The sequence below is a fragment of the Brachyhypopomus gauderio genome, chromosome 5, assembly GCF_052324685.1.
Source record: "Brachyhypopomus gauderio isolate BG-103 chromosome 5, BGAUD_0.2, whole genome shotgun sequence".
Lineage (NCBI taxonomy): Eukaryota > Metazoa > Chordata > Actinopteri > Gymnotiformes > Hypopomidae > Brachyhypopomus > Brachyhypopomus gauderio.
The window spans coordinates 32,284,185-32,311,930 of NC_135215.1; the positions used below are offsets into that span (position 1 = coordinate 32,284,185).

The following is a 27,746-nucleotide window of genomic DNA, read 5'->3' on the forward strand; positions in this document are numbered from 1 at the left end:
ATGCCCCCCGTAAGGGTAGATGTGTGTGAGGTGCTGGGTAATGCCCTCCGTAAGGGTAGATGTGTGTGAGGTGCTGGGTAATGCCCTCCGTAAGGGTAGATGTGTGTGAGGTGCTGGGTAATGCCTGTGGAAGCATCATTTCCTGCCCAAATAAACACACCCTGGAGCAACTTCCTCTGTACCTTATAAACACTGAGCATGTGCTGAATCAAGGCAGAATGCAAATCCTGTGTGTGTGTGTGTGTTTTTGTGTGTGTGTGTGTGTGTGTGTGTGTGTGTGTGTGTGTGAGAGAGAGAGAGAGAGAGAGAGAGAGAGAGAGAGAGAGAGAGAGAGAGAGAGAGAGAGAGGTCTGTGTGTGTGTGTTGGGATGGGGTGGTCTATATACCAATGGAGTCAAATTTGATTTTGCTGTGAAACTGGAGCTAGAATTAACTGTTGGAAAAATTCAAAGTTTATAACCTGTTTGAACACCAGCTCCTGGTCTGAATTACAAAGAAATAAATTGTGTGTATGTCTGTGTTTGCAGTGTGCGGTGACATGTGGCCATGGATATCAAACGCGCGCAGTGAGGTGTGTATCTGGCACTTATGGTAAGACCGTGGATGACAGGGAGTGTAATGCAGCCTCAAGACCACAGGATAGCCAGGTATACACACACACACACACACACACACAAATCCCAAATGCACATAGGCAGTCAAACTGTATCCCATGGATATTAAGTGATTTTGTATATATGTGTGTGTGGGTAGGACTGTGCGTTGACAGCGTGTCCACGCGCGTCACAAACACTCAACACAGCTCGACCTGCAGCACACGGACAGCTACTGACCCAGTGGAGATATGGGTCCTGGACCACTGTGAGTTCACACACACACACACACACACACACACACACACACACACATATACACACATATACACACAATATATACACACACACACACACACACACACACACACACACTCACACACACACACAAACATATACACACACACACACACTCACAACACACACACACATATACACACACACACACACTCACAACACACACACACACACACTCACACTCACACACACACACACACATACACACACACACACACACTCACACACACACACACACACACACACACACACACACACACACTCACACACACACACACACATATACACACATACACACTCACAACACACACACACACACACACACACACACACACACACACACACACACACACACACACACACACACACACACACACACACACACACACACACACCAGCTCTTCTGTGATGGCTGTTCTCATCATTACACTCCTCTTTCATAACACACTTTTTCCATTGCTAATGAGTAATGTATTTCTTTCCAAATACGAGCGTGCATGCACACACACAGTTTCCAAGCAGAGGCATCAAATTTCTGCATCCGTGTTAATCCAGCCCTTGTGTTGGCTTTTGTCTGTGTCTAGAGACCACGGCTGAGTTTGGTCCCTCAGGGCAAAATAGCTAGAAAGACAATCACTCTTAAAAATCGGGTTATGGTCACAGCGGCAGTCACTGATATGGCTGTGGTTGAGACGCCAGTCTGTGCCTGCTGACTCGGCCCTGGCTGCATTAGTTACTGCCGTCTCACAGAAGCCGCCCGTCTGCTTGGGCACAACAGTGGCATCCCCACCCATCGCAAACTCCTCATCACACACACTTCACTGAGTTGTGTTGAAACTTGTCAGCAGGCTTTTTTTTGAGGGGGAGGGGGGATTTATGAAGTGTTATGTTCAGTGTAGGAAAAAATAACCATATCCTGCTTCTTTTTTTAAACGTTGATTTACAAGTTCCGTCTTAAAATAGTTACATACCTGTACTTTTCATTCAAATTGGAAAACTGTGTGTGTGTGTGTGTGTGTGTGTGTGTGTGTGTGTGTGTGTGTGTGTGTGTGTGTGTGTGTGTGTGTGTGTGACAGTGCTCGGTGTCCTGTGGGAAGGGTGAGAGGGCTCGATATGTCAGCTGCAGAGACGCTCAGGGCGGCGTGGCTAACGAGTCTCAGTGTTCACACGTCCCTCGCCCCCCAGAGACCTCGACGTGCTTCAGCCCCTGTGGCCAGTGGAGAGAGGGAGAGTGGTCACCTGTGCGTGTGTCTTCCTTTCATTCATTCATTCATTCATTCATTCATTCGTTCATTCATTCAATGCCCTGTCTTTCCCAATGCCATCTCCTGAGTAACAGACACTGAACCAGCATTAGCTGACACCTCACCTGTTGGTTCTCTGCAGTGCTCCGTGTCATGTGGTGTGGGTCGCTCCACACGGCAGGTGGTGTGCATGAACTACAACCAGCAGGTGGACGAGTCTTCCTGCCACCCGGAGGAGAAGCCCGGTTCTGAGCAGGAGTGTGTTGCAGCCCCCTGCCCCTCCGTCTACCATCTGTGGCCCAACAACCAGCCATCCTTCCCCCACAAGACAGCCAGCCATCCCGGGCACAGCAGCTGGAACGTCCCCTCTGCTGATCACCAGTGGCGGACCGGGCCCTGGGGTTCGGTATGTCCTCCTGTTTTACCACACCAGTCACAAACACACACTCATGCAGACAAAGATCTATTGAAGGAATGGGGAGCCTTGGGAGGAATATTTTCAGCAATAATCCGATTTTATAAAACAGAGTGTTAATTATAATGTAGTCCACAGGGTTTCCAGGGTGGTTTGGCGTCCACGCCCTCCATCAGCTGTGCAGAGTGTTTCTCTTCTCTTCTAGAAGCTCTTGCTTGCACAGCTGATGAATGGCTGCTGTCTGAACCGAGACTGTTTCTCTGGAAACTCTGTGGGCCAGCGTGTGGACCACTGCCTCTACCTCTGTTCAGTACGGTCTAGTTCTGGGTTCCTGGCTTTCAGCTCGTTCAGTGCAGGTAGGAAACAGTGTAGTACCAAGGTCACGGGTTCCACTACCACATGTAGGAACGTGTAATTCTCTCCAGATACGGCATCTGCTAAATGCTGCAAATCTTTAAAACTGGTTTTAGTATCATGAGATCTGAATATCAGTTTTATATAACAGTCTTAATATAACAGTCTTAATATGTGGTTTTTTTTAGCCAGTGTCATTTCCTCATAAAGGACGTAATGCCATGTGCAGTTCTCAGTAGTCTTTATTATAGTCCTTTAACATATAGTGAGTGTTGCCCAATTTGTGTGTTAGTCTCATTACTAACACAGAATATTAGATGTTTCTTCAATTTTACTGATACAAAAAATTCACTCATGCTCCTAATCACTTATGCGTTTTCAGACCTTTTGATTGGACAGCTCCTGTGTTAAAGCCGTCCAATCATCACGTGCTTTCGTCAGGGCGAGCCGAACTGCTTTCGCGTGTTGCGTGTATATTCTGTAATCAGACCGTGCCCTTCCACAGTGCTCCAGCACCTGTGAGGGGGGTTTTCAGAGGAGAGTGGTGGTGTGTCAAGACTCGGAGGGACGCAGCACTAGTTACTGTGACAACAGGGTCAAACCCAACGAGTCAAAGAGCTGTGACTCAGGACCCTGTCCTCTCTGGAACTTCGGCATCTGGGGAGAGGTGAGGGGTCAGGATGAACACATTGTGTTCCCTTTTCCTTAAAATTAACAACAGCACATGCCACAATAAGCAGTAAACATAATGACAAGAACATGCTTGGAAGAAAATGACTGGAAAAAATGACCAGAATTTGAAGTTTGGAGCTCGCTAACCTTCAGACCTGCTCTGAAGCTGAGCGCTAAACGTACTAGGTAAATGCTGCTAGAAACCCACACTCATGTCCTTACCTGCATTCAAGTTGAACTTAATGAACTCAATGAAAACTCTGTATTTAATCAAACACAAACTTTGTATTTGATCAAATTTCAATCTTGGCCTCATCACGGTCTTAAATGCTTTGCTGAAATGTTAATCCCTTATTTCCATTAGCACTACTTTCACTTCATTTTGCCCTTTAATGAGAGGAAAAGGCACATAAAAATGATTATATTGCTGGTTTAAAGCAGTGGCTTTGTCATAGAAAGTCGTGTGAAACAGAATGGACAGTTTTGGAGACTAAGTGGTGGTGCTTCTCCGTTTCTCCTCCCTCTGGTCCTCACGCCGTCCTCCTCCGTGTCTCTGTCCCTCAGTGTTCGGCGTCGTGTGAGGGGGGCCAGCGGAGCCGGCTGGTGGTGTGTCAGCGCCCCACCGGCCAGAGGCTGAGCGAACACAGCTGTGACGTGCTGGACAAGCCCGCGGACGTGGAGCGGTGCAACCCGCAGCCCTGTCCTGGTAGCGCCTACTGGCACAGGCGCCCGTGGAAGCCGGTACGATAGCACCTCCTTTTCCCATCTCCTCCTCTCTCAGTCCTCCTCACATTCTGTCTGTAAGACGGGCCACCTGACGTGTTGCTACTCAGTGCAAAGTATTCGGCTTCTAAGGAAGCTTAAATCCCTGCAGTAGCGTAGTGTCGGCGGAGACTCTGAGAGCACAGAGGCTCAAACGAGTACGGCTGTGATTAGCCATTTTGTACAGACAAAAGGGGCAGATTGCAGGTTTGTGAAACAAGCGGGATGGAAACAGCCAGTTGGGGAAACAGCTGGCTTAAAAAAAAATGTATTCAAGCGTTCCAGAAAAGCCAACCAGAAGGACTGCGGCAATTCACGCTCTGGCTGAGTGGCGTTCCACTTTTGCATGATGCCAGTTAAGTCCAGTGTGCTGTGTCTGCCGTGGCCAAGCCAATCAAGCTTGAGTGGGAGTGGCTGACACAAGCTCCACCTCCTTCTCTGCCAAGCTCACACTGGCCTGGTGGTGATCACTGACACCAAGGTGCTTCTCCCCCTCTGGGGAACCATAACAGACTCGGGCAGCCAAACGGTAGCAATGGCTTTAAATGAAAGCTTTCAGTCATGGGATTGTGTTGTCTGACAACACCAATTATTTTCTTGGGGGAACAAATTATTCAAGCGATATTTATTTTCAACGATAGAGTTAAGCAGTTATTGTTAGTGATGCTGCTCCCTGTAATCAAAGAACACAAGTGTATATTTGTGTATAAGAGTTATATTGTGTTTTTATCAAACAGCAACAAATGAATATGACTGTATATTCTATGTGTATTTTTGTACAGTATGACATTTTAGTTTGAGCAGTTTTTACACAGTAATATTTAATATTTTCTCACTGGTGCTCTTGACAGTCTGACAGTCTGTATAGGATATACTAATGATGCAGTTTCTGAGCATGTTTCTCTGTGATACTAGTGTTTAAAAGATTCATGGGATTCATGGAAAATGGAAGTCTTCCATTTGAAACATAGTGTTTAAGATTCATTGGTGACTATAGCAAAAAGACATTCTTCTGGAAATGAACATTTCTTAAATGTAACTGTGGAAATGACCGTAACATAATCAGCAGCAAAATATGTTTTAAAATGCACTTAGTCAAACATGATGAACCAGCTTTGCGGGGTCTAGTTAAATTCTCACAACTCAGTGATTTTCTGAAATGTAAAAAAGGCAGTAGAAATGCAATAAAAGTGACGCTTGGGCACTTCACTGAGTTTACAGGAGGAGAACACTACACACTACACAGTAGTGCATACACACTACACAGGAGAGCACTACACACTACACAGTAGTGCATACACACTACACAGGAGAGCACTACACACTACACAGTAGTGCATACACACTACACAGGAGAGCACTACACACTACACAGTAGTGCATACACACTACACAGGAGAGCACTACACAGTAGTGCATACACACTACACAGGAGAGCACTACACAGGGGAGCAATACGCAATATACAGGAGAGCATTACACACTACACAGGAGAGCACTACACACTACGCACTACACAGGAGTGCATACACACTACACAGGAGAGCAATACGCACTATACAGGAGAGCATTACACACAATACAGGAGAGCACTACAACACTACGCACTACACAGAAGAGCACTACACACTACATAGGAGTGTCCTACACACCACACAGGAGAGCACTACACAGGAGTGCACTACACACTATACAGGAGAGCATACACACTACACACTACGCACTACACAGGAGAGCACTACACACTACACAGGAGTGCACTACACACTACACAGGAGTGTCCTACACACTACACAGGAGTGCACTACACACTACACAGGAGAGCACTACACACTACACAGGAGTGCACTACACACTACACAGGAGTGTCCTACACACTACAAAGGAGAGCACTACACACTACACAGGAGTGCACTACACACTACACACTATACAGGAGAGCACTACACACTACACACTACACAGGAGAGCACTACACACTACACACTACACAGGAGAGTACTACACACTACACACTACACACTACACAGGAGAGTACTACACACTACACACTACACAGGAGAGCACTACACACTACACACTACACACTACACAGGAGAGTACTACACACTACTTGTTCCTCACATTGCAGTCCTGCAGTTGGTTAAGAAATGTGAGCAGCATTCTCCTTGTTCCTGCTTCCAGGCAAAGCCAATCCCAATATTATTAGATGTGTAGTAAATTATCAACAAAAAAGTGCTTATACTGCCAGGATCAGATTAATAAACTCGTATTACAAACAATTTAATTATTTTTTTCCCCATGAGTAAAAAGCAGCAGTGGGACACATGTAGTGCAAAAATACATTTCATTCCAATGATTTAGCTATTCGTTGGGGTTATACTTTTATGACCAGTGATTGGCTGTATAGCTTAGAATCCTGTGTGCATGATGCAATATCCAGACCAGTGTTACAAGCATTCAGGCCTTACACAACCTCTACCAGATATCTTGAGAAGAGGCTCCATAGACTACTTGCTGATAAGATAACCAACACAAGACTAGGTGTGAGAGAGCCATTAAACGGTCCGGCCCCACTGTGGCGGGCTCTTTGTGAGAGCTTTCTACTGCTCCACCAGACCCTGTCCGTTAAAACAAAAATACCTCTGTCCAGTCACGGCCTGGTTATTTGTTGCTGTTACATGTTTGGGTCTAGAAAATGACCTTTTCCAAGGAATTGAATTCAAGAAAGTTATTTATTGGTTTGCAGGAGAACATTGAGTGCTTATATGTTTTGTTCTTATGTTTTGTTAACTGTAAACAGCTGTTTACATGTCTGCTGTGTTCGTGTGGACCCTTCTTTAGCCCTCGTGTTTCTATCCTATTTTTCTATTCTGTTAACTGTTAACAAACTGGAAAAAGTCCAAGATTCTCCCATGTCACATACTACCCATCATTCAAGCCCTTTGTAGGACGTGTTTATGTTTAACCCACTCTGTTCATCCATAGCAGGCTAAAACTCCATTACCTCAGAAGGTCTGGTTTTGTCAGATCTATTCAGGGGTCTGACCTGACTGATTCACAAGTATGTTTACATTTGCTCATTAAAAATATTAAAAGTTCTTAAGGTTATGCAATTTGTGTTGTTTTCAGTTTGTAGCATTGTTGCTTGGTAACGTGTACATCAAGTCCTGTGCATGAAATTGATGATCAACTTTCAAGATCTTGAAAGGTCTCTTTAAAGAGGTGAGGTACTTGTGTCTGAATCTGAATAAATTTGAGTTTTAGGAGCAACACTGTGGGATATGATCCAAAACATTGTTTCTTATATTAATAGTTGCAATCATTAGAGTACATAATGCATAATAAATGGCGTAGGGCGAATGCTTTATGGCAGCGTTAGGGCTTAATGTGCCTGATGGAGATCTTTATCAAGGAGTGATAAACAGGAAATGGAGAACAGAACGTGCAGGACAAAGAAAGGAATTTAGTCTCATGTTGGGCCATGAAAAAGTCTTGTATTGATTATAGTACATTTTGCCCATTTACTCTGTGGATACCCAAGAGAAAACAATGAATGAAAATCACACTTCAGCATTAGTTGATGCATGTGGTCATGATTTATGTAACTGGGCTTTCTGTGTTGCATTTTGCTAGAGACTTAACACATACATCCTTCACTACCATCATTCAACTGTTGTTGAAAAGACCAGTTCATTGAAGGATCATATAATACTTTTTAATGTTTAAAGTATAAAAAAAATAGAAATAAAAATAGAAGTGTAAAGTAGATTAGATTAGATTTAAAATTTAGGTTTTTTTTTTGCCAAAATACTTATTTACAAGTTACTTAAAAACATGAAAAGCCCTCTTTTGAAAATAATGGTTTAAATCTACCTCAAACAATGTGATTTAGACATATCAGAAATAAACCAGTTAAGAGTAATATTTCATGTTTTAAATAGATTTGTGTAACTAGCAACATACTCTTGCTGTTCCGGTTTAAACATACTGTTTAATTAATCAACTAATTAAACAAAGCCAAATGTTAGTTGGCCACTTTAACCTGAACTAACACTGGCCATGTGTAAAACTTACTTCCAATTAACTAAGAAAGTAAAGTAATGCTTTTCAAATAAATAGTGCTTTCCAAATAGAAAGGTAAAGGTCTTAAATTTAACCTGAATTTAACCTGAACTTTGGGATGAACACCAACAGTTTTGCCAGGTCTTAGCACTCAGCAGTGAATCTATAAAGCCTTGAAGTAAAACAAAAATGTATTAAAAAAAGATTGTATTGCTTTTTTGCCAGTGAGATTTATTTATTTATTTTCTACTTCGTGTGTACTAGATGCAAATAGTGTAAACAGCTCAGGATCTTGTATGTTCTGTGCTGGAACTCTACAGGCAGCAGAAATGGTTGAAGCGTTTGTAGCAGAGAAGGTAACAGCAGTAAAAGAGCAGGTCAAATGTGTCTTGTGTGTGTAAAGTAATAAAAAACAGGAATGCTAGTATTTATGAGTAGTGTAAGACAGGTTCTCAGTCGCATATAGACAGGTTTTCAGTAGTGTAAGACAGGTTCTCAGTCGCATATAGACAGGTTTTCAGTAGTGTAAGACAGGTTCTCAGTCACATATAGACAGGTTTTCAGTAGTGTAAGACAAGTTCTCAGTCGCATATAGACAGGTTCTCAGTAGTGTAAGACAGGTTCTCAGTCGCATATAGACAGGTTTTCAGTAGTGTAAGACAAGTTCTCAGTCGCATATAGACAGGTTCTCAGTAGTGTAAGACAGGTTCTCAGTCGCATATAGACAGGTTTTCAGTAGTGTAAGACAAGTTCTCAGTCGCATATAGACAGGTTCTCAGTAGTGTAAGACAGGTTCTCAGTCGCATATAGACAGGTTTTCAGTAGTGTAAGACAGGTTCTCAGTCGCATATAGACAGGTTCTCAGTAGTGTAAGACAGGTTCTCAGTCGCATATAGACATGTTTTCAGTAGTGTAAGACAAGTTCTCAGTCGCATATAGACAGGTTTTCAGTAGTGTAAGACAGGTTCTCAGTCGCATATAGACAGGTTTTCAGTAGTGTAAGACAGGTTCTCAGTCGCATATAGACAGGTTTTCAGTAGTGTAAGACAGGTTCTCAGTCGCATATAGACAGGTTTTCAGTAGTGTAAGACAAGTTTTCAGTCACATATAGACAGGTTTTCAGTAGTGTAAGGTTCTCGTGTGGCTATGCCAGTGTGGAGGTGCAGGTTTGCCATGTCTGATGACACTTTCAGTACCTTCAGTTAAGGGTGTGGTGGGTTTATTAGCAGTCACCATGTAGACATCTCTACCTCGGCCGGAGGTCGACATGCTCTTGCAGTTCAGCTGCATTCCAGTCAATTATAGAAATGGTCTTTATCAAAAATAATTATGAATAGCTTTATTATATTTACATTTACAGCATTTGGCAGACGCCCTTATCCAGAGCGATTTACATTTTGACCTGATTTTTTTATACAAGTGAGCAATCGAGGGTTAAGGGCCTTGCTCAGGGGCACCTCAGTCATGGCCTCAAGTCTGGGAATCGAACCAACGACCTTCCAGTCACAAGAGCAATTCCCTAACCAGCAGGCCGTGACTGATTATAGAGCTAAACTATATGTGGTCACTATAAAACTATTTGTAAAATAGTAAATAATTATAATTTCAATCTAACATCTAAAATGATCACATTTAGGCATTGTGCACTTTTAGTAATCCAATCCTGTATAACAGTAGTTCTAAGAAATAGACTCTTGTGCTTTTGAGTTAGGATTCTGTCCACCAGTGACTGTCCTACTAAAAGTGGGATGTTTATCATTTAAGACTTACCTTGAGGAAAAGGTCAGGCTGAGGTTCCATTGGTGACTGTGGCTGGTTTGTAACAACATAGCATAACTTACTTTAATCTTTAGTATCTTTCTGGCATTGGATTAAAGGCAAACTAAGTCGGATAAACTGGCTCATGCCTTTTTGCTCAAGTCGTTTTGCAGAACCAGTTAATGCTGCAGTAAAAATATGTTGTCGTCTCTCTCTATATAATACCAATGTTTCATTTTGCAACACTTAAACTTACCATAAGGCTAGTAATAGTTCATTATGATCATGTGTCATGGATTCTTATTTTAAGTTAGAAGACTATGAGGACAGAATTGCGCCCCCACAAACTGTTGAACAAGTATAAATGAAAACAGGCAGCAATCCATTACAGCAAATCATTTTTAGTGAGGTATAAAATACTGCATGCACTATAGTATGGGCCCTGTTTTGTATCCCCTCCCGTTATTAAAAATAATTACAGATGAGCTTAAACTTCAGGTTGCATTAGTAAAAGACACAAAATACATGTAACTACATGAATTGAGCTGTTGCACTCTGTATACATGCAGTGGAATGCAAAACGTCCTCAAATGTTTAGCATCTCCTCTTTTGGATGTTCTCTGTAGTCTTGCAAGTGTAATTTTGAAGAGTTTAAAGATCTTTAAATCTTTACCATGAAAGATGTACCCGTCAATCAGGCTTAGAGGGGTCAAAATTGTCTTGCTGTGTGATAAAACATTTGGCCAACTTTCTATGGCAGTTCTATGCTTGAGTAGAATAGGACTATATTGAACGAGATTAGGATTTAAGATGGTCATCCGGTGTGTTCAATCAAATAAACCTGGACTTTGGTATTTCTTTGTGCTCTTGAAACGGTGAACTTCCAATTCATGGTTTGTCTATGCACTGTTGAAACCCACTCACGCTTGTTTGAAACACCGAGATCCTCTCCTCCTGTGTGAAGGACATTGCTCCTGTGTACCTCAGTGGACTAGCACACAACATCTCAGTCAGCACCACATTTAATGCATTTCACACTGGCTAATTAGCATTCTGAGGTAAAATAAAACAAGAGGGATTTATTCCAAAACTGTAAGCATTGTATCAAATTTAAAATAATAGTGCATTTTTAAAAGCTTGCATTGAATTAATAAGTTTCTTCTTTGGATCTCCTGGAAATATTTAAAGTTGACAACTTACTGTAGGCAAGGTTGTGTTTACAACTCTTCCTTGCATAGGTGTTTGTGTATTTTATATGTAGACCCTTTAGGTGTTTATGTGTTGTTTATATGTGGACCCTTTAGCCTCTGTGTGCATGTGCTGCCCAGCTCTCACGCGTCTGGTCGGGTTCTGCTCGGGCCGTGTGGAGTGATCGCTGCTGGCGCACACATGGGGAGGAAATACCTACGTGTCTGTCGACGTGCTTGTCGGACTTGTGCATCCAAACCTGTTTCTGTGTATAATTAGGCAATATCAGCGATGCAGTCTTCCACTCACATCATCAACCCACATGTTAAAGCAATTAATAACACTTCTGTCATACATGTGAGGTCAACAGGCCTCTTGTGTTGAAACCTGGAGCACCACTAGCTGTGCTAGCACTGTGGCTAACAGTTATCTTAGAGGTTTAACAGTTGACAGCAATTAATAGCATTTTTTTTCAGTTCGTTTCATTTGTAATTGTTAGGCATTACCGTCAGGCAGGCAATATTATTGAAAATATATGCACTTAAACTCAGTATGCAGTACATATGTTTTAATTTAATTCCAACAAAATGAACAGCTACCCGTGTCTCAGGTCATTAAAGTCACAGACCACGTTGGGACCTCTAAAGGCTCCACCTTCATGTTCTCTGAAGAAGTCAGAGGTGAGAGAACGTGCCTCGGCCCACGCAGCACTGTGCTACAGCAGAGCTGGAACGTGTCAGTAAAACGAGGCGGCGTAAACAGCGGACGCTCAGCTTGGAGGAATGTTTTAATGACATACACATGGAGCAGGTGGTGATCTCCAGCAAACCCGTCCAACACAACCCTAAGATTCTCAGATAGACGCTTTGGGGGGAAAAGCTGACCTGTTGCTCTGATGGATGAGAAAAACCAGGACCCTAGAAAACTTTACCTAACACAAATGCTATCAGTAGAGAAACCACAGGGTTGTATATACATCTTGTTCCCATCTTGACTTCTAGGAACAAACATACCTCAGGACCTCAGGGTAGGTAAACTGAGGGCAGCTGGGAGTTGTCTGTATGTCATATCCTTCATATATGCAGGAGACATGGATTACATTGTCACACTTCATTTACAGTTCTGTAAATCTTTGTGAAAACTGAGTTTACTTGTCTCTGAGGACAAAGAATTGTCAAATTTTACACTTATTAATCATTTAGATTGTCTATTCAACACAAAGTCTCTTTCTCAATCATTATAAGCTCAGTTTAACATAAAGGCCCCTCTAAAGTTAGGTTTAAAGTTGGAAATGTGTTCCAACTCGGCTTTTGAAGGTACCTGTTGTTATGTTACCTGTTAAAATGTTACTTGTTTGTGGTGATGACATAACTGCCAAGTTTATCTTGGGAGGGTGGTGTTGTTGTAGACAACAATGTGGAGAATGTCCAGCGCCCGGGATTTACCAGCCTTTATTTGAGTAAATAGATTTTTTTCTGAGGAAAAGCTGTGTAAAAAATAGCTATTTTTGCCACTTTCATAAACATTTTCAGGCTGTCCGTGCAGGGCATACTTCATTCAGTCAGTCTATCAAAATCTCACATTTGTCTCAACCACCAGTCTCTAATATGTTCATGAAATAATATGGCAGCAATCCTTCACACATACATTGTGAATTATGGTCTAGCTTTCATGCATTTTTTCATAACACTTCTCTCTTCCTTTCAAATGGAATGTAACACATACAGTTTCTAAGACATAACTTCTGTTCCCAGCGATGCTTTATTCAAGTGTGATCTATGAAGCTGTCACTAACACCCTGACACCAATGACACGATTCGTCCCAGCTGTTGCCATGTTGATTGCTTCTAATTTGGCGTGTGGTTTTGATTTTCCTGCAAAAGAAGACTTTGATATAGAAACACAGCATGTGACAGATTTGTCTGTATAGGTCCACAGTCTCTTCTGCACATATCCTCTCACATAATACACATTCTTGTATACAGTCTACAGTTTTAGTGTATAGTCATATATATTTTTGTATTTGCTCTCCAGTATTGTCTTATACATGCAGTATATGTTGAACTTGTTCAGCATCTGAGGAATATAATAGAGAATTCATTCTACATAGCTTAGAACCAGGATGGCGGCCTGATTCAGGCACTGATAACTTCACCAGCTTGCAGAGAGCCAGATGGGGTGATTTAAGAACATCTGCCCCCCCCCCATGTACCTCAGTGATTATTTGTTATATCTGTCCATCGGCGCAGATGGAAATTCTGAAGTGAGGGGGACCAAGCTGTACAATATATACGTTTATGCTTGTAGATGCTAGATTTCGGATGGGGTCAATATAAATCTGGAGGGGACATGTCCCCCCCGTCCCCAGTGCCATCTGCGCCCCTGTATCTGTCCAATACTGAACCTCAGTGTCAACTCCTTCTTACGTATGACCTTGGCTAAGATTAATATATCTTCAATAAGCTTTCTGTCTTTCCTTTTAGAAAACGGATGCTCTGTGTTCTCGCATCGATTTGAATGCGAGAATTTTAATATGAGGAAGTAAAAAATATTTTGCTCTGCTCTAATGAAACAAACTGCCATTCCCTTGATTTCCCTTGGTGCTTGCCGTGGCACCAGTGATGATCAACAGCACAAATGTATCATCATCATCATCATCATCATCATCATTATCATAGTGTATGCAAGTGCCCTTCCACGAAGAGAACCACAAACACCTTCTCATTGTTAGAGGACTCACTCCTAGCAGTTCACATTCAGATAATCAGATGTTCCTTCTTCCTTCTTTTGTTTAGTCCCATCAGCTTACACTAAGCTTAACTCATTTAGAATGGGCGGCATATGGATTTCCTAAAGTACCTAAATAAACAGACTGGTTTGATTACAATATTGGCCTCAGTCATGGATTTTCTATTTTGAATCTGTAAGAATATGTAAGGCTCTACAATATCTTTTAGAAAATACATTTTTCCTTAAATGATTCATGAAATGATAAAAGAGAGGACCAGGAGACTTTCTTGACCAAGTTGTCTTACTTCAATATACAGCAACATATATTTACATCTGGAATCTCTACCATAAAAAACCCAGAAAAGCTTCATACCTTTCATCAAAGACCTTTTCAAGTTTAGCAGCCCTCTTAATCTTTTGTTCAAAATGCCAGTCTACTATAATCTTGTCTCTCGTAGTACTTCAGTAGGTGTATTAGTAGCTATGTGTGGCTATCAGTGGCTGTCCTGGAGGACTCTAAACACTTCTGCTTCTCTATATCTGACTCTCACCTACCTTACGGGCAGCTAAGGCGGGTCCCAGGCTGTCTGGCCACGGTCCGTGCCAGTTCTCTGTGCCAGTTCTCTGTGCCAGTTCTCTGTGCCGCTTCCTGTCATTAGTGTGTGAGGTTCTGATCTGGATGAACAGCAGAGCAGCTCGCTCGCCACACAGCCGTCCGTGCGGGTACCGCTCGCACGCTCGCACACTACCACTACTACGGCTGGGATTTCTGCCTTTTCTCCTCTCTGTTGAGCCCTTCTCCTCTTTCACTGTGCTACAGCAGTGAGGAGGGGCCTACACTCCTAGCCCCGCCCCCCCTCTGGCCCCATGCCCTCATGGGAGTGCTGGCTTCAGTGCTGGTGTGTGCCTATGTTGAGAAGAGCAGGAGGCTCCGTCTACCTTCATGTCCAGAGATCACGTTAAGTGCTACACTTTGATGTCCCTTTGTCAGTAAAGTCAAGCACTGTGTTTAACATGCTTCTGTAATTGCCATGTTTTGCGTACGGTGATGTGTTAGGTGTGTGTGTACGTGTGAGAGATACTTTAGGAGGTTTAATGGGTACCGTTGTGGTTGAAGGTGAGTGTTCAACCAGCCTGCTCACAAACATTAGTTTAGTGTCCTCTCTCCATAATCCTCTGAAACACCAACATTTTCAATTGAAAATCCACATCTTTACTAGATTATGTCGATTTTCACTTCTAATTGTACTGTAAATATTTAATATTTTGCCCATTTCCTATTAATCTCATGCTACAGTTTGCTACTAGAGAACTACTAGAGAGATGAAAATACTTGAAATTGGTATTATGTATCCTAGACAAAAACATTATTATAAGAAATTTGAAAGCATTATATAATAATTATATAAATTTGGGTTCCTCTGGATCCATGTTAATGAGTATGAAACAGATAACCGGGTCTAACTGGGCTTTATGGGCGTCTTCATTTACAGGGTCAGGGAGAAGGCCCCAGGCTTTTCCTGGCACGGCATGGCCTCTTTAGGTTTTTCTGAGAAGATTTCCTCCTGTGTTTGAGCTGTGTTTATTAAAACCAGATGACTGTCTGCACTGAGGTTTTTAAGACCTCCCTCCGCCTTACCTCCCCCGTACGTCCTCGTGTGCACGCCTGGCGTTCCCGCTCCGTGCTGGCTGGAACGCTCGTGCTGCTGAAGATGAGGAAGATGAGGAAGAGGAGGCTACCTGGGGAAGGGAATGATGCCATGCCTGCATCTCCCTGCTGCATGATAGCGCTGGACAGGGCGACCGGCAGCACAGCCGAAACAAAATGTAGCCGGTCTGTGTTTGTGAGAGTCTGGAGGAATGTTATTGTGCATACGAACTAGAGTGAGGTGTGACTTCCTGTTATTTCCTAGCTCAAATCAAATATATTTGTATAGCTCTTTTCACAACACATGTTGTCACAAAGCGCTTTACAGGATTTACAAGGTTAACAATACTATGGGTCCAAATCCCTAATGAGCAAGCCAAAGGCGACAGTGGCAAGGAAAAACTCCCTAGATGGTGGGGATTAGGAAGAAACCTTGGGAGGACCAAGACTCAAGGAACCCATCCTCCATTGGGCGGCCCGTTAACACACAAATTACACAGAAACAAATTATACAGATGAACACACAAGTCACAAACAAATCACACAATCAGTCTAAGTATAAGGTAACTAGAAAGAAAGTTCTGGGTGTTGATATTGTCAGTGTAAATGTCTTGTGATGAACGCCACGTTTTCATTCTAAGTGTTCTGAAGTGTTTGTTATTTCCAAATGTGTTTTCTTTTGGGCTATTTAGGACCAGTGTGCTGAAAGTGAAGGTCTAACCTTCCCATTGTGGGTGTTTCTTGTTCTCCCTGAGACTCACACCTGTGTTCTCCTCCTCAGTGCTCCGTGACCTGTGGAAAGGGGAGCAAGCAGAGGGAGCTCACGTGTGTCTACCACAACCAGACGGAGGTGACGGAGGAACACTGTGCTCACCTGCCCCGGCCCAAGAGCCTGAAGTCCTGCCGGGCGGGACCCTGTCCCAGCTGGAGGACCGGGAGGTGGAGAGCGGTAGGTACCACATCACACCTAAAACGGCCGAGCGCACTACAGCACAATGACAAAGTCTTTGGCCTTTCATGCATGTGCGTGATATGATACCAGATCTACAATTACAACATACCAAAGCATTAGATGCCTATAGATACGATCCTTTAAATCTCTGAATAGATGGGACCCTGCATGGATGCTGTTGTTTGAAAAAGAGCTCAGTTGCAAAGAATGGGGAATAATCAAACTTGAAAATACAAACCCACACACATGGACCCACTTTAAGGTCACTTTTGATTGAAGGAATCTCAGCAGGGAATCTGTACATGCACTTGAATTTAGTTAAGAGGTAACTCTGTGTGTGTGTGTGTGTGTGTGTGTGTGTGTGTGTGTGTGTGTGTGTGTGTGTGTGTGTGTGTGTGAGAGAGAGAGAGAGAGAGAGAGAGAGAGAGAGAGAGAGACAGAAAGAGGGAGAGAGAGAGAGAGAGAGGGAAAAGAGAAGGTTACAGTCTTGGTGGAGCCAACCACACTCTTGATGTGTCTACTAGAATCCTGAAATCCGTACTGGGTTACACACGTTTAGAACATACTGTCACTTCAAGGCTGGACACACACATGCATCCACACAGCTGGAGAGGTACAAACAAAGACAATCCCCAATTTATCACCAACCACCAGGAATAATCTACTCTTAACATGTCTCTTGCAATCCGTCATGCTATGTTCTACAGAAAGAAATGAAGTGTGTATGTGTATGTGGGTAAATCAAATGGTGTCCCAAGGGGTAATTTCTCTTGGTCTGTGAGTTCAACCTGAGGCCAGATATAAACAGAGAGAGAGTCTCGTCTGGAACTGGTTACATGAACAGGTTAGAGTATGCAGCAGCACTGGCATCCTATTTAAGATGAAGATAATCCCCGCCCTTTCAGAAGAACCATGAAATCTCATTGGTTCAGTGGAGGCAAGTTGTCACTCCCCCAGGCCCACTGGGGCCAAGCCTTTCTCCTCTGAGTAAGGAAGCCACTCCTCCATCTTTCCCACCGGGGTCTGGAAGCAATCATCCTCTTTCACATACCACCATAAACCATGAAATCCACAACTAGAGCATAGAGACATGTTTTATATCTTAACATTCATGCCTGTGACAACTGTAGAAACCTCAGCGGTCACCTTCCAGGTCTTCAGCAACTTCTCGACTGGCCGTGGTCCCCCGGGGGAGCTTGGTTTAGAGGGGGTAATAGAGTGTGGTTAGCGCACGTCCACTAGGGTGCCCTTGGGAATATCATTGTATGTGTGTGTGTGTGCGCCTGCCAAGGGGGTTTGTGGGAATGTACTTCAGGAAACCCTCTACTTGAAGCCAGTAATGCACCATGACATTTGAGGATTGGCATAATTGTCCGTATGTCATCCACTGATGCTAGGCACAGACATCTAAAGCTTAAAAAAACAAATTTCCTGAGCAACTAGAACACAAAGTTATCATATTAATGTAGAGTGAACGCAGATGAACACACAGAGGGAAAGATGAAAATTCAAGAACCACTGCATTAGCACTCGCATGACAGAATCGTCCGTGTGCCTGCTATACCTGCTATACCTGCTATACCTGCTATACCTGCTTGCAGGCTTTTTTCTGGTCCTCATACCTGTGATCAGACGCAGAATCAAGATTCAACTTTCAGCCGACGTCCTTTGTTTCGCTTCTAAACGAAGTCTTTTACCACAAAGTGCATGTGTGCTTGTTCTTGGGCCACGATGTGGCGGTGAAACCAAAAAAGCCCAAGTGCGGTTTTGCTCCTCTTTGATCTTTCGCACGTGTGCTGAAGGGGCGGCGAACAAAGGGAGCAGGTAGACGGAGCTGCTGGTGCAGGTTCACGTGCGACAGTGGGACCTTCAAAGAGATCTGCTCCCTCGATAGGATTATGGCATATGGCATCGCGCAGACGGTACAAACAAAGTTTGACAGCAACAGTTCTGTGTTTGCCTCGGAAGTGCCGAGACACAACTGTGTGTGACGCTTTTGCTGAAGGCTAATCAGAACAGAATGTTCTGGATTGACGTTTTAGTGCTTCTGTGATTTAAAAGCAGAAATTATGTTGAATACGGACGGGGACACAGGGTCCATATTTCAGCCCCCTGGGGCTGACAAGCAAAGAGATGTAAAATATTTATATTTATATACAGATGAAAAAAATATGGTGCACATTTATAATATGTGATTTCCCTCAAAATTGTGATGTGTGTGTGTATGTGTGTGTGTGTGTGTGTGTGTGTGTGTGTGTGTGTGTGTGTGTGTGTGTGTGTGTGTGTGTGTGTGTGTGTGTGTGTGTTCTCACGTGCACTACCAGTGCTCGGCCACCTGTGGCGTGGGGGTGCAGACTCGAGAGGTGTACTGCAGGTGTAGGGGTCAGGGCCGTGTGCGGGCGGACATGTGTGAGGGCGCCATGCGGCCCCGGGACCTACAGGCCTGTTCTCTCCCAGACTGCCCTCACTACACCTGGTCGGGTGGCGAGTGGCAGGAGGTAGGTCTTCACCTGCGCTGTTACCACTGGAACAGGCTGCCTAACACCAACCCTAACCCCAACACCAACCCCAACCCAAACACCAACACCAACCCAAACCCTAACACCAACCCCAACACCAACCCTAACCCTATGTCTAACCTAACTACCAAATTATTATTTTTTTTTGCACTGTGGGCTGTTTCTGAATTACATTTTACATTTACATTATTGAATTATTAGGTCTTTCCTATTAACTCGCATTTGTGGGATTTGTCTTGACACTCATTAGCGCTCCGTCTCTGAGCATCATTGGACCGGTACCCTCGGGTTTGCCATTTGGCTGGAGTCATATGGGTGGAGCACATAGGGAAGGGGGGGGGGGGGCACCTAGATGGAGCACTAGGGTGGGGGGGGGGGGGGGGGGGGGGCCACATAGATGGAGCACTAGGGTGGGGGGGGCACATAGATGGAGCACTAGGGTGGGGCACATCTCTTGCTCTGTGGCTCTTTTTGATGCTTCACTGAACTTCAAATGTAGCTTCAAAGTAGCTGAACAAGCCCACACACTTCCCAGTGTTTAGTGGACATCAGCCATCATCTTCAATAAACATACATACTGCACGTCAGGCCTTCATGCATGGGCTGCAGGGATTGTAGACAGCAATTAGATTTTATTGTTATGAATGAACTGCTGTTTCTTCATTAATAGGCAGACTACAATCCTGTGCATAGTCATGTTATTAACGAGGGACATGCCATCGCTGTGTGGAAGAGATCTGATGAGCCTCGAAGGAATTGTGGGATATTTACTCAAACGCTCCTGCTGTGAGCAAAGGGGAGAGCATGAGGTTAAAATGGTAGAAAATGTAATAAACAAGAAAGGGAAGAGAAAATGAGAGGGAGGGAGGCAAGGATGGAAGGAAGGAAGGAAAGAAGGAAGGATGGAAGGAAAGAAAGGGGTGGGGAGGTATATGAGGATCAGAAAGATGAGCAGGTGTTAGGGGGGAGGGGAGGAGCGGAGGAAGTGAGGAGAGGAGGGGAAAGGAGGGCAGAGGAGAGGAGTAGAGGAAGAGAGAAGAGAGGAGGAGAGGGGAGAGGAGATACAGCCTCCTCCTGCAGAGACAGGCCAGTGCTCTCTTAAACCACGCTGAGGGTTTGAATGATAACATCACCATCTGATGATACATCACAGGACTTGGTACCCTGATCCCAATCTCTCTCTCTCTCTCCCTTACTCAGTGATATCATTCCACCCATCCCCCTTTCTTCTCATCCTCTTGCTTTCATCTAAGAGCCACTTTGGAGAGGACAGACCTCGAACCCTTATGTGCCCTTCACATAAAGATGCAGCCCCAGCCAGTCTGTTACTGCAGGACTCCTTTAGTATTTCCCACATTACGTATTGTTTTTGCCTTTTTAGTGATGTGACGTTGCCCAGGTCTCCTCTGTTAATTAACATACATTAGAGCTGGAGGCATTTTCATAGCAGCACAACACTGCCCCCTCTGGAAGTGAAAGGACATGACACGTCTGATCAGTGTTCGTATTTCAGCCCCCTGGGACTGACATGCAATGAAATGTAAAATGTGTGTACGTGTGTGTGTGTGTGTGTGTGTGTGTGTGTGTGTGTGTGTGTGTGTGTGTGTGTGTGTGTGTGTGTGTGTGTGTGCACTAACATCCTTTAATGACAACACTCAGCAATTCTTAAACCCAATGACCTTACAGACAAATATGAGCTATTACAGTCAACACACTCACACACACACACACACACACACACACACACACACACACATCCCCATGAATAATTCTTCAGCATTATGCTGCAGCTCTCTGAACTCGACATATTTTCTGTATGTGTGTGTCTGCAGTGTAATGCTACATGTGGAGAGGGCATAAAACATAGGGAGGTCCTTTGTGTGGATGAGAGGATGAACCCTGTCTCACAGACCCTGTGCAGCCCTTTATCCAGACCTGTCCTTTATCAGCCCTGCTCCAGCGCCCCCTGTCGGTTCGTCTGGGTAACTGCAGCGTGGACACAGGTTACATATCTTCATTAATAGTGTTAATTTAATGTTACTATTACATTTTTTTATTACACTTATGATTCCTTCAGTATGATTTTATGTTATGTTACACTCTGGCAATGTGTTCCTGCACTGAACTAAATTAGTTAGAATTTACCATACAAAAACATGTTTTGTTACATAAAATGTAGAGAGATCACCAGGTATTGAGAAAGACCCACTGTGTGTTCAGTGTTCTGTGAGCTGTGGTTTAGGCTCCCAGCAGAGGGCAGTGTTGTGCTCTGCCCGAGACCAGAAGACGTTTGCAGCCGAGTCTTACAGACAGGCCTTGGCCTCTGAGTGCCCACACCCTCCCCCAGACAACACCAGGCCATGCCAGCTCCCCGAGTGCCCGCTGCCCGGATACTGGAAAGTGGGACCATGGAGCAAGGTGTGTGTGTGTGTGTGTGTCCTTGTGTGTGTGTCTTTGTGTGTGTGTCTTTGTGTGTGTGTGTGTGTGTGTGTGTGTGTGTGTGTGTTTGTCCATTTGCTCCTTCATCAGTCATCTCATCTCTTGCTGTTTTGTATTTTAATGAAGAGTGTAAGTGCCAGTGTTAGTGTACTGTGTCTGTGCATTGAGGAAATCATTATAAATTTTTCACGCTTGTGTTTGTGTGTGTGGTCCTCAGTGTTCTCAGACGTGTGGTGCGGGGGTGATGGAGAGAAGGGTAGAATGTCTCACCACTGATCACCTTCCCTCCAAAAACTGCCCTCTGTCCAGCCGGCCTGAGTCCCGCGCAACCTGCAGACAGAGACAGTGTAAGTCCCAGTAACTGCCGAGGGTCTCAGCAAAAGTAAACAGAGGTGAAGTCACTGTCTAATCTTCAGCTCTGGTGACTTCAGACCAATGTCTGAAATCCGAGCGTTCACCTTAGTATCAGAATGGGGCAGATTCCATTTTTCTAAGCTTTTTAAATGTGACATTTGAAACTTCTGACCTTAGTATTTTTTAACTAAATGAACTAATAAGCACCAGAGAGCAGGTTCTTCACATGGTTCTTCTTCGGTTGTCTTGCCCGTGGCAGCTACACATACAAACATACTCTATAGTGATGTTAAATGGTCAGTGCTTGGAAGCCAAGCCATGACCTGATTCTGTTTTGAATGATTTTTTTCCTTAAGAATTTGGAGTGGAGACCTTGACTTTCAACCCCACTTAAATCCATTTATCTTTGAAGTGATAAATACCCAGACCACTGCTGTCAAGGGAACCTTTTAAAACCTGTTGATGCAAGGTTTGTGATTGGTGGGGCTCAGGCTGTCCAATGGGGCCCAGTGTTGACCTCACCACAGGCCGTCTGCCAAGGTTTGCACTTTGTGAGCTTGAGGGTTGTGCTGTCACATTTTCTTGCCAAGTCAGGCTTATGTGAAATTGCAGTGCTGTGCTCAGGTATTAGAGTTCAACAGTCAACAGCCAACCAGAAAACCCACAAACATTTGTCTCAATCCATATGGAAATAAACATTTGGGGGGCATAAAAAAATCAATAGGATTATTATTTTTTTTGTGCTAAATTGGCTTGCGTGACCTTCAGTGAGAGTATCTTCATTACCAAAACCTCCAAGTCCTCTTATAGTTGACTTTTAGGTGATTTGTTTGTTTCAGGCGAATTGTTCCCCACATGCAGGGAGCTGCAGTTGAGAGAAGGCATTAGAAAAGATGGCGAACATTACCTCAGGGTTCAGTCAAAGGTTCTTCAGATTTACTGTGCAGAAATGCAGACCAACTTTCCCAAGGAGTATGTGACTCTACATAGTGGCCCAACTGACAACTACTCAGAGGTGTATGGATACAGGTGAGCCTCAATTCATTATTCTCTCATTTTAGCCACTCGGCTAATCATCTCTATAGTGTTAAATGTCAAGGCTAATGCTTCTACATTAATCAGTTAGCTACCAACATTGAAATTAAACATTAAAAATGGCTAACTGACTGGTGGAGTCAATGTAAACGAACTCAAATCTCGAAGATGAACTATATGGGGTTATTTTGGGTTTTCTAATGCCAGGCTGAACAATCCCTTCGAGTGTCCGTATAACGGCAGCAGGCGTCAGGACTGTGCCTGCAGGAACGACTACCCTGCCGTGGGCTACACCCTGTACCACAGAGTGAGGCTGGACCTCAGCACCATGCGCATCATCAGTGAGTGACCCTGGCATGACCCTTCACCCAGCGTGACGTTGGCGTGACCCTGCGTGAGACCGAACGAAGCCGCCTCTCTACACTGCATCCCTCGCACTCTAAACACAGATGTGCCTCTCGATCGCGCCACGGGTTTGACGACGCTGTTTGGCATATCCACCAAGATAGAGGAGTGTGTTGGGACGTCAGTGGTGTTTGTGGGGGCAGGTCCAGAACTGCTGCCCTCTCCAGACAGAGAGAGAGAGAGGAAAGAGAGAGAGAGGAGAGGAAAGAGAGAGAGAGGAGTCCGAGTTTCTGAGAGGGACTCCGTTTCCTGAAAACGATTTGCCGTGTTGTCCACAGTGCGCTCTGCGGGTCTAATCCAGCGTGTTTACGTGTGGTGTCGTCTGTTGTTTCCTGCAGCCACAGACGTGAAGTTCTCTCACACGCTTCTCGGCCAGCCGGTTCCTTTTGCCACCGCTGGAGACTGTTACAGTGCTGCCAGATGCCCACAGGTAGGAACTCTTAAGGCCAGCCACTGATCTGGGAACTGCTTCTCCTGTTTGGTGCCGTTATAGCGAGAGATTTGAAGCACTTGTTCGGTTTGTTAGGGTCAGTTCAGCATCAATCTCATCGGAACAGGACTGACAGTCGCTGAGTCAACTAAATGGGTCTCCCATGGCAACTATGTCTCCATCAAAGTGCATCGATCAGAGGTAAGGAGAATGAATCCTGATATTGATACCACCTAATGTTGTGTTTCACTCATTTTGTAGGCAGCACACACACTTGTTCATTTGGTGGACAGAAATAAATGTGTCTGCGTGGAAAAAAACTATTGTATTATATTAAATGGGAATCAGACAATTCTAAATAATCAGTTATTTCAGTCACATACGTATTTTATTCACATCACAATAACAGTGATGTTTCAACTGCCGTATATTTTGTCACGGTAACCCTGCTCTTCCTTAGCAACTACGTCTTTGTCCTTTTCCGTGAATTTTTGTTTGCACTGCAATTTCTGCATTTTTGCTACCATGACGAAATTGTCACTGCACTACATCACTCATTAAGGGAATGAGAGGAGTAATGTGATTGGATATTGCTACTGTGCCTAGCAACACTGCCCTGGTCATGAAAATAGCATAGCCTTGTGGCCACGTGCACACACACGCCTGCACTGTGATGCTTTATGTCTGCACATGCATGTGGCCAGTAGAGCCCAGTGTTTTACTGTTAACTTCACAAAATGAATGAACTAAAATACCATATCAAAAGGTTTGCTTGGATTTATTTGAGCTCTCCCTGGGATTGTATTAGATCACATTGTTCTGTAACTGCATGTAAATGCATTAAATCAGTAAATATGATTAAATCTGGAGCTGAAATTGATTCACATTCACTGTTCACATTTCACTTCATATGTATGTGTACTTTACTCAGTCAATCATTTTATTTTTACTGACTGTAATGGCACTGTGTGGCTCTCTGTTTGCGCCCTCGTTTCACCCCCGCGACCTGTGACCCCTCAGGATAGGGCGCGGATCTACGGCCGCTGCGGGGGGTTCTGCGGGAAGTGTGTGCCGCACCCTCAAGCCGGACTCCTCGTCCAAGTCCAGTGAAAGAGGCCCGTCGAATCGGGTCAAGCGGAGAGCGCGAACGTCCGCCCGTCGCGCCGCTGACCCCCCCCCCCCCCCCCCCCCCCCGTCTAAAGGAGAAAGCATCCTGGCACTCACGCTTCAGTTTAGGGTTCGATCCACTCTCCACCGCCGTCTGTCTTTGGCAACTGCAGTAAACCACGGCTCAGGTTTCCCTCCAAAAACACTTAGGTTGCTGGAGCCTGGAGAACTCACACTGCCTTCACTGAGCACCCAGATGCCTGGAGGTCAGTAATCACTATCAAACGCGATTGGGCCCCACCCAGACACGGGGTCACGTCACACCTGGAGACGCAGACACCGGCTTCCCTGACGAGCGTCTGGTTAAAGTGTTGGGAGTGGCAGACTCTCCTGTCCTAATATGTGGGAGGTGCATCACATACCACAAAAGTATTTGCATAACGCAGCTCGTCAGCTTCAGAGTCAACAGTCTGAACCTTTCAAAACAAGAGAAAAGCGTCGGTAAAGGCAACAGGGTTTTCCCGTCATCCTGTCATTACCTTTGCTAGCTGCAGAAGTAATGTGATAAGGGCTGAGTGCTTTTGTAGACTAACATTCTGTGTGAAGCCAGTGATCATTTGGGCAGTCCAGACTTCAACAGTGAGTGTTGGATGATCGTGGGAATGTTTAGATGACAGAAGAAACACTAAAATGCCACTGAAATGCTCCCCGGGCTCTACAGGGTGCTAATGTGATAACACTGACTAGGGGGTGAGAAGTTACGTTTCATAAAATTCTGTTGCAATTTTTTAAATTAGTAGTATTTAAAAAGAAGACAAAAACCTGACGACAGCAAATAGCTTGATGGGGAAAATGTACATCTGTCTGTATTCTTGGTGAATGTTACTGTCTTGCGTATCATATCTCTCAGTGACTTGCGCTCATTTTCTAAAATGAACCATAATGCTGAGATCATCCTAATTATCATTGTGTCATAAAGTAATAACTGCAATATGTCCGAATGAGTTGGTGCTACATTGCTTTTGGGATATCAGATTACAGCCTTGTTTCAAAGGCCACATATGAACACTATCAATTACTGAGAAGTGAATCTCAGGAGGAACAGAAGTCACCATAAATCTGCCTCTATAATGTATGTAGCCTGAAATGTAAATGACTAACTATAGCAAAAATAAGAATCATTTCAGTGAAGAAAACATGACTATGATTGTCGTCATATTGTTTGGATATATACTGTATGTGTGTGTGTGTGTGTGTGTGTGTGTGTGTGTGTGTGTGTGTGTGTGTGTGTGTGTGTGTGTGTGTGTGTGTGTGTGTTACATTTGTGTGTGCCTGGCTCAACTTGCTGTACCTGATGGCAATAGCCATCGTACACATTTATACAATCAGTTGTTAAACAGGTCATATCAGTTCACTCAGTCCAAAATGACGTTAGTTAGCTAGGTCATGTGTACCCTAGAGCCAGACTGGCTGCTTCGCTTGTAATATAATAACAATTTGACCCTACCTCTTACAACAATGGCTATTCATAACATGTATTTTATTATTATTTATGTTTGACAATATTTATTCTGAAATGATATAGATATGTGCATTGCTTTATCACAATGACTACTACCAATGGCAAAACATTATGTGTCACTATATATTGCAGAAAAGGTATTAAATGTAAAAGTGTTAGTAACCACTAACTTTTTTTTATTGGTTAAGGACATAACGGTGCTGTTTCCTGTTTCCTCTACACTGGAATGTCATTGGAAATATGTTTCTCAAGGCCTCAGCACACACTACATGCAGATCTCCACATTATCACTAGGAGAATAGACTCGTGCTACACCTGATTACCAGTGTGGGGTTGCCATGTTAACCAAGTGCACCAGTTGACTCTGCCCATTCAGCTCTAGTTTATCAGTGGTGCAAAGCAGGAGTCTGAAATGTGTTGGCAACGACCTGACCTCCCATTAGACCCTCACCAGTCTTGTCTTTTAGGTCCATGTACTACAATCCAGACATTCGAATGTTTTAGCTTTGTTTCAGACTGAAAGAACGGTTCATCCAGTCTAATGAATCCCTGTGAGTAGCAAACAAATCTTTGGTTATCGTTGTTTTTTATAGGCAACTGAGCTATGAGGTCTGTATCAGAAATGTAAGGATTACTTGATGCACTGTGTGCCATGACATGTGTAGAAATGTAAACATCTGTCATTTTTATACACATATACTATTCAATTTAGGTTTTATAATTGTGAACTATAATTATTTTTAATATGTATGCTTGAAGTTCGAACCATGCCTGTTGCCAGGGAGTAGTACTATGGTGACTAACCGGCCATGTTTTATCCAAAGACGTTTCACTGAGGCTTGTTTACCTGTCTGTGTTCACTATGTAGAGATTTGGAATGAACTTGTTGATTTTTGGTGCTATGTTCAATGGAATGGAAGTGATGTATCGGTCCTGTAGATCACGCCACTGTACTAACTCTGATTTTAAAAGAACAATAAAATTGATGACTTTTAATTTCATGTATAATCTGTTGTCAATATTCAACCAGCATGCAAATGCAAAATATTACTCACCCAGGACCATATATGTATAGGTTATCACGTAATTATTTTAAATGCATGGAAAAATATACAAGAGATCTCTTTCGTTACCACATTTAAGTCTCTTATTATTAGTTATTTAATAGTCCACATCCCTTATGATGACAAAACCGGTCTATAATCCAGATTGGATTATTGTAGCCACGCAGCTCTGAACTAAGTCACCGGATATCCT

At 43.7% G+C, this 27,746-nt stretch overlaps 1 protein-coding gene and 1 long non-coding RNA gene across 4 annotated transcripts in view; one reads left to right on the plus strand and one right to left on the minus strand.

Moving 5' to 3' along the window:
• Positions 1-27,466, plus strand: part of LOC143515158 (A disintegrin and metalloproteinase with thrombospondin motifs 20) — an 85,993-nt gene extending 58,527 nt beyond the window's left edge. For 2 of the 3 annotated variants that reach the window (XM_077007167.1, XM_077007169.1), the window contains 16 exons: positions 528-647; positions 754-861; positions 1,967-2,131; positions 2,277-2,540; positions 3,409-3,570; positions 4,140-4,316; positions 16,508-16,675; positions 19,003-19,176; positions 21,030-21,200; positions 21,418-21,615; positions 21,854-21,983; positions 22,830-23,019; positions 23,233-23,366; positions 23,769-23,860; positions 23,957-24,061; positions 24,881-27,466. In XM_077007167.1, the coding sequence (XP_076863282.1) occupies positions 528-647; positions 754-861; positions 1,967-2,131; positions 2,277-2,540; positions 3,409-3,570; positions 4,140-4,316; positions 16,508-16,675; positions 19,003-19,176; positions 21,030-21,200; positions 21,418-21,615; positions 21,854-21,983; positions 22,830-23,019; positions 23,233-23,366; positions 23,769-23,860; positions 23,957-24,061; positions 24,881-24,970 (2,448 nt within the window). In that variant the 3' untranslated portion in view covers positions 24,971-27,466. The remainder of the gene's footprint in view (positions 1-527; positions 648-753; positions 862-1,966; positions 2,132-2,276; positions 2,541-3,408; positions 3,571-4,139; positions 4,317-16,507; positions 16,676-19,002; positions 19,177-21,029; positions 21,201-21,417; positions 21,616-21,853; positions 21,984-22,829; positions 23,020-23,232; positions 23,367-23,768; positions 23,861-23,956; positions 24,062-24,880) is intronic. The other variant, XM_077007168.1, reaches the window with a different exon arrangement.
• LOC143515159 (uncharacterized) lies at positions 11,902-14,865 on the minus strand. Its single transcript, XR_013131045.1, has 2 exons — positions 14,634-14,865; positions 11,902-13,222 (listed from the first exon to the last, which is right to left on the minus strand). It is a non-coding gene; the product is annotated as an uncharacterized LOC143515159 (long non-coding RNA).
• Positions 27,467-27,746: the final 280 nt, after the last annotated feature.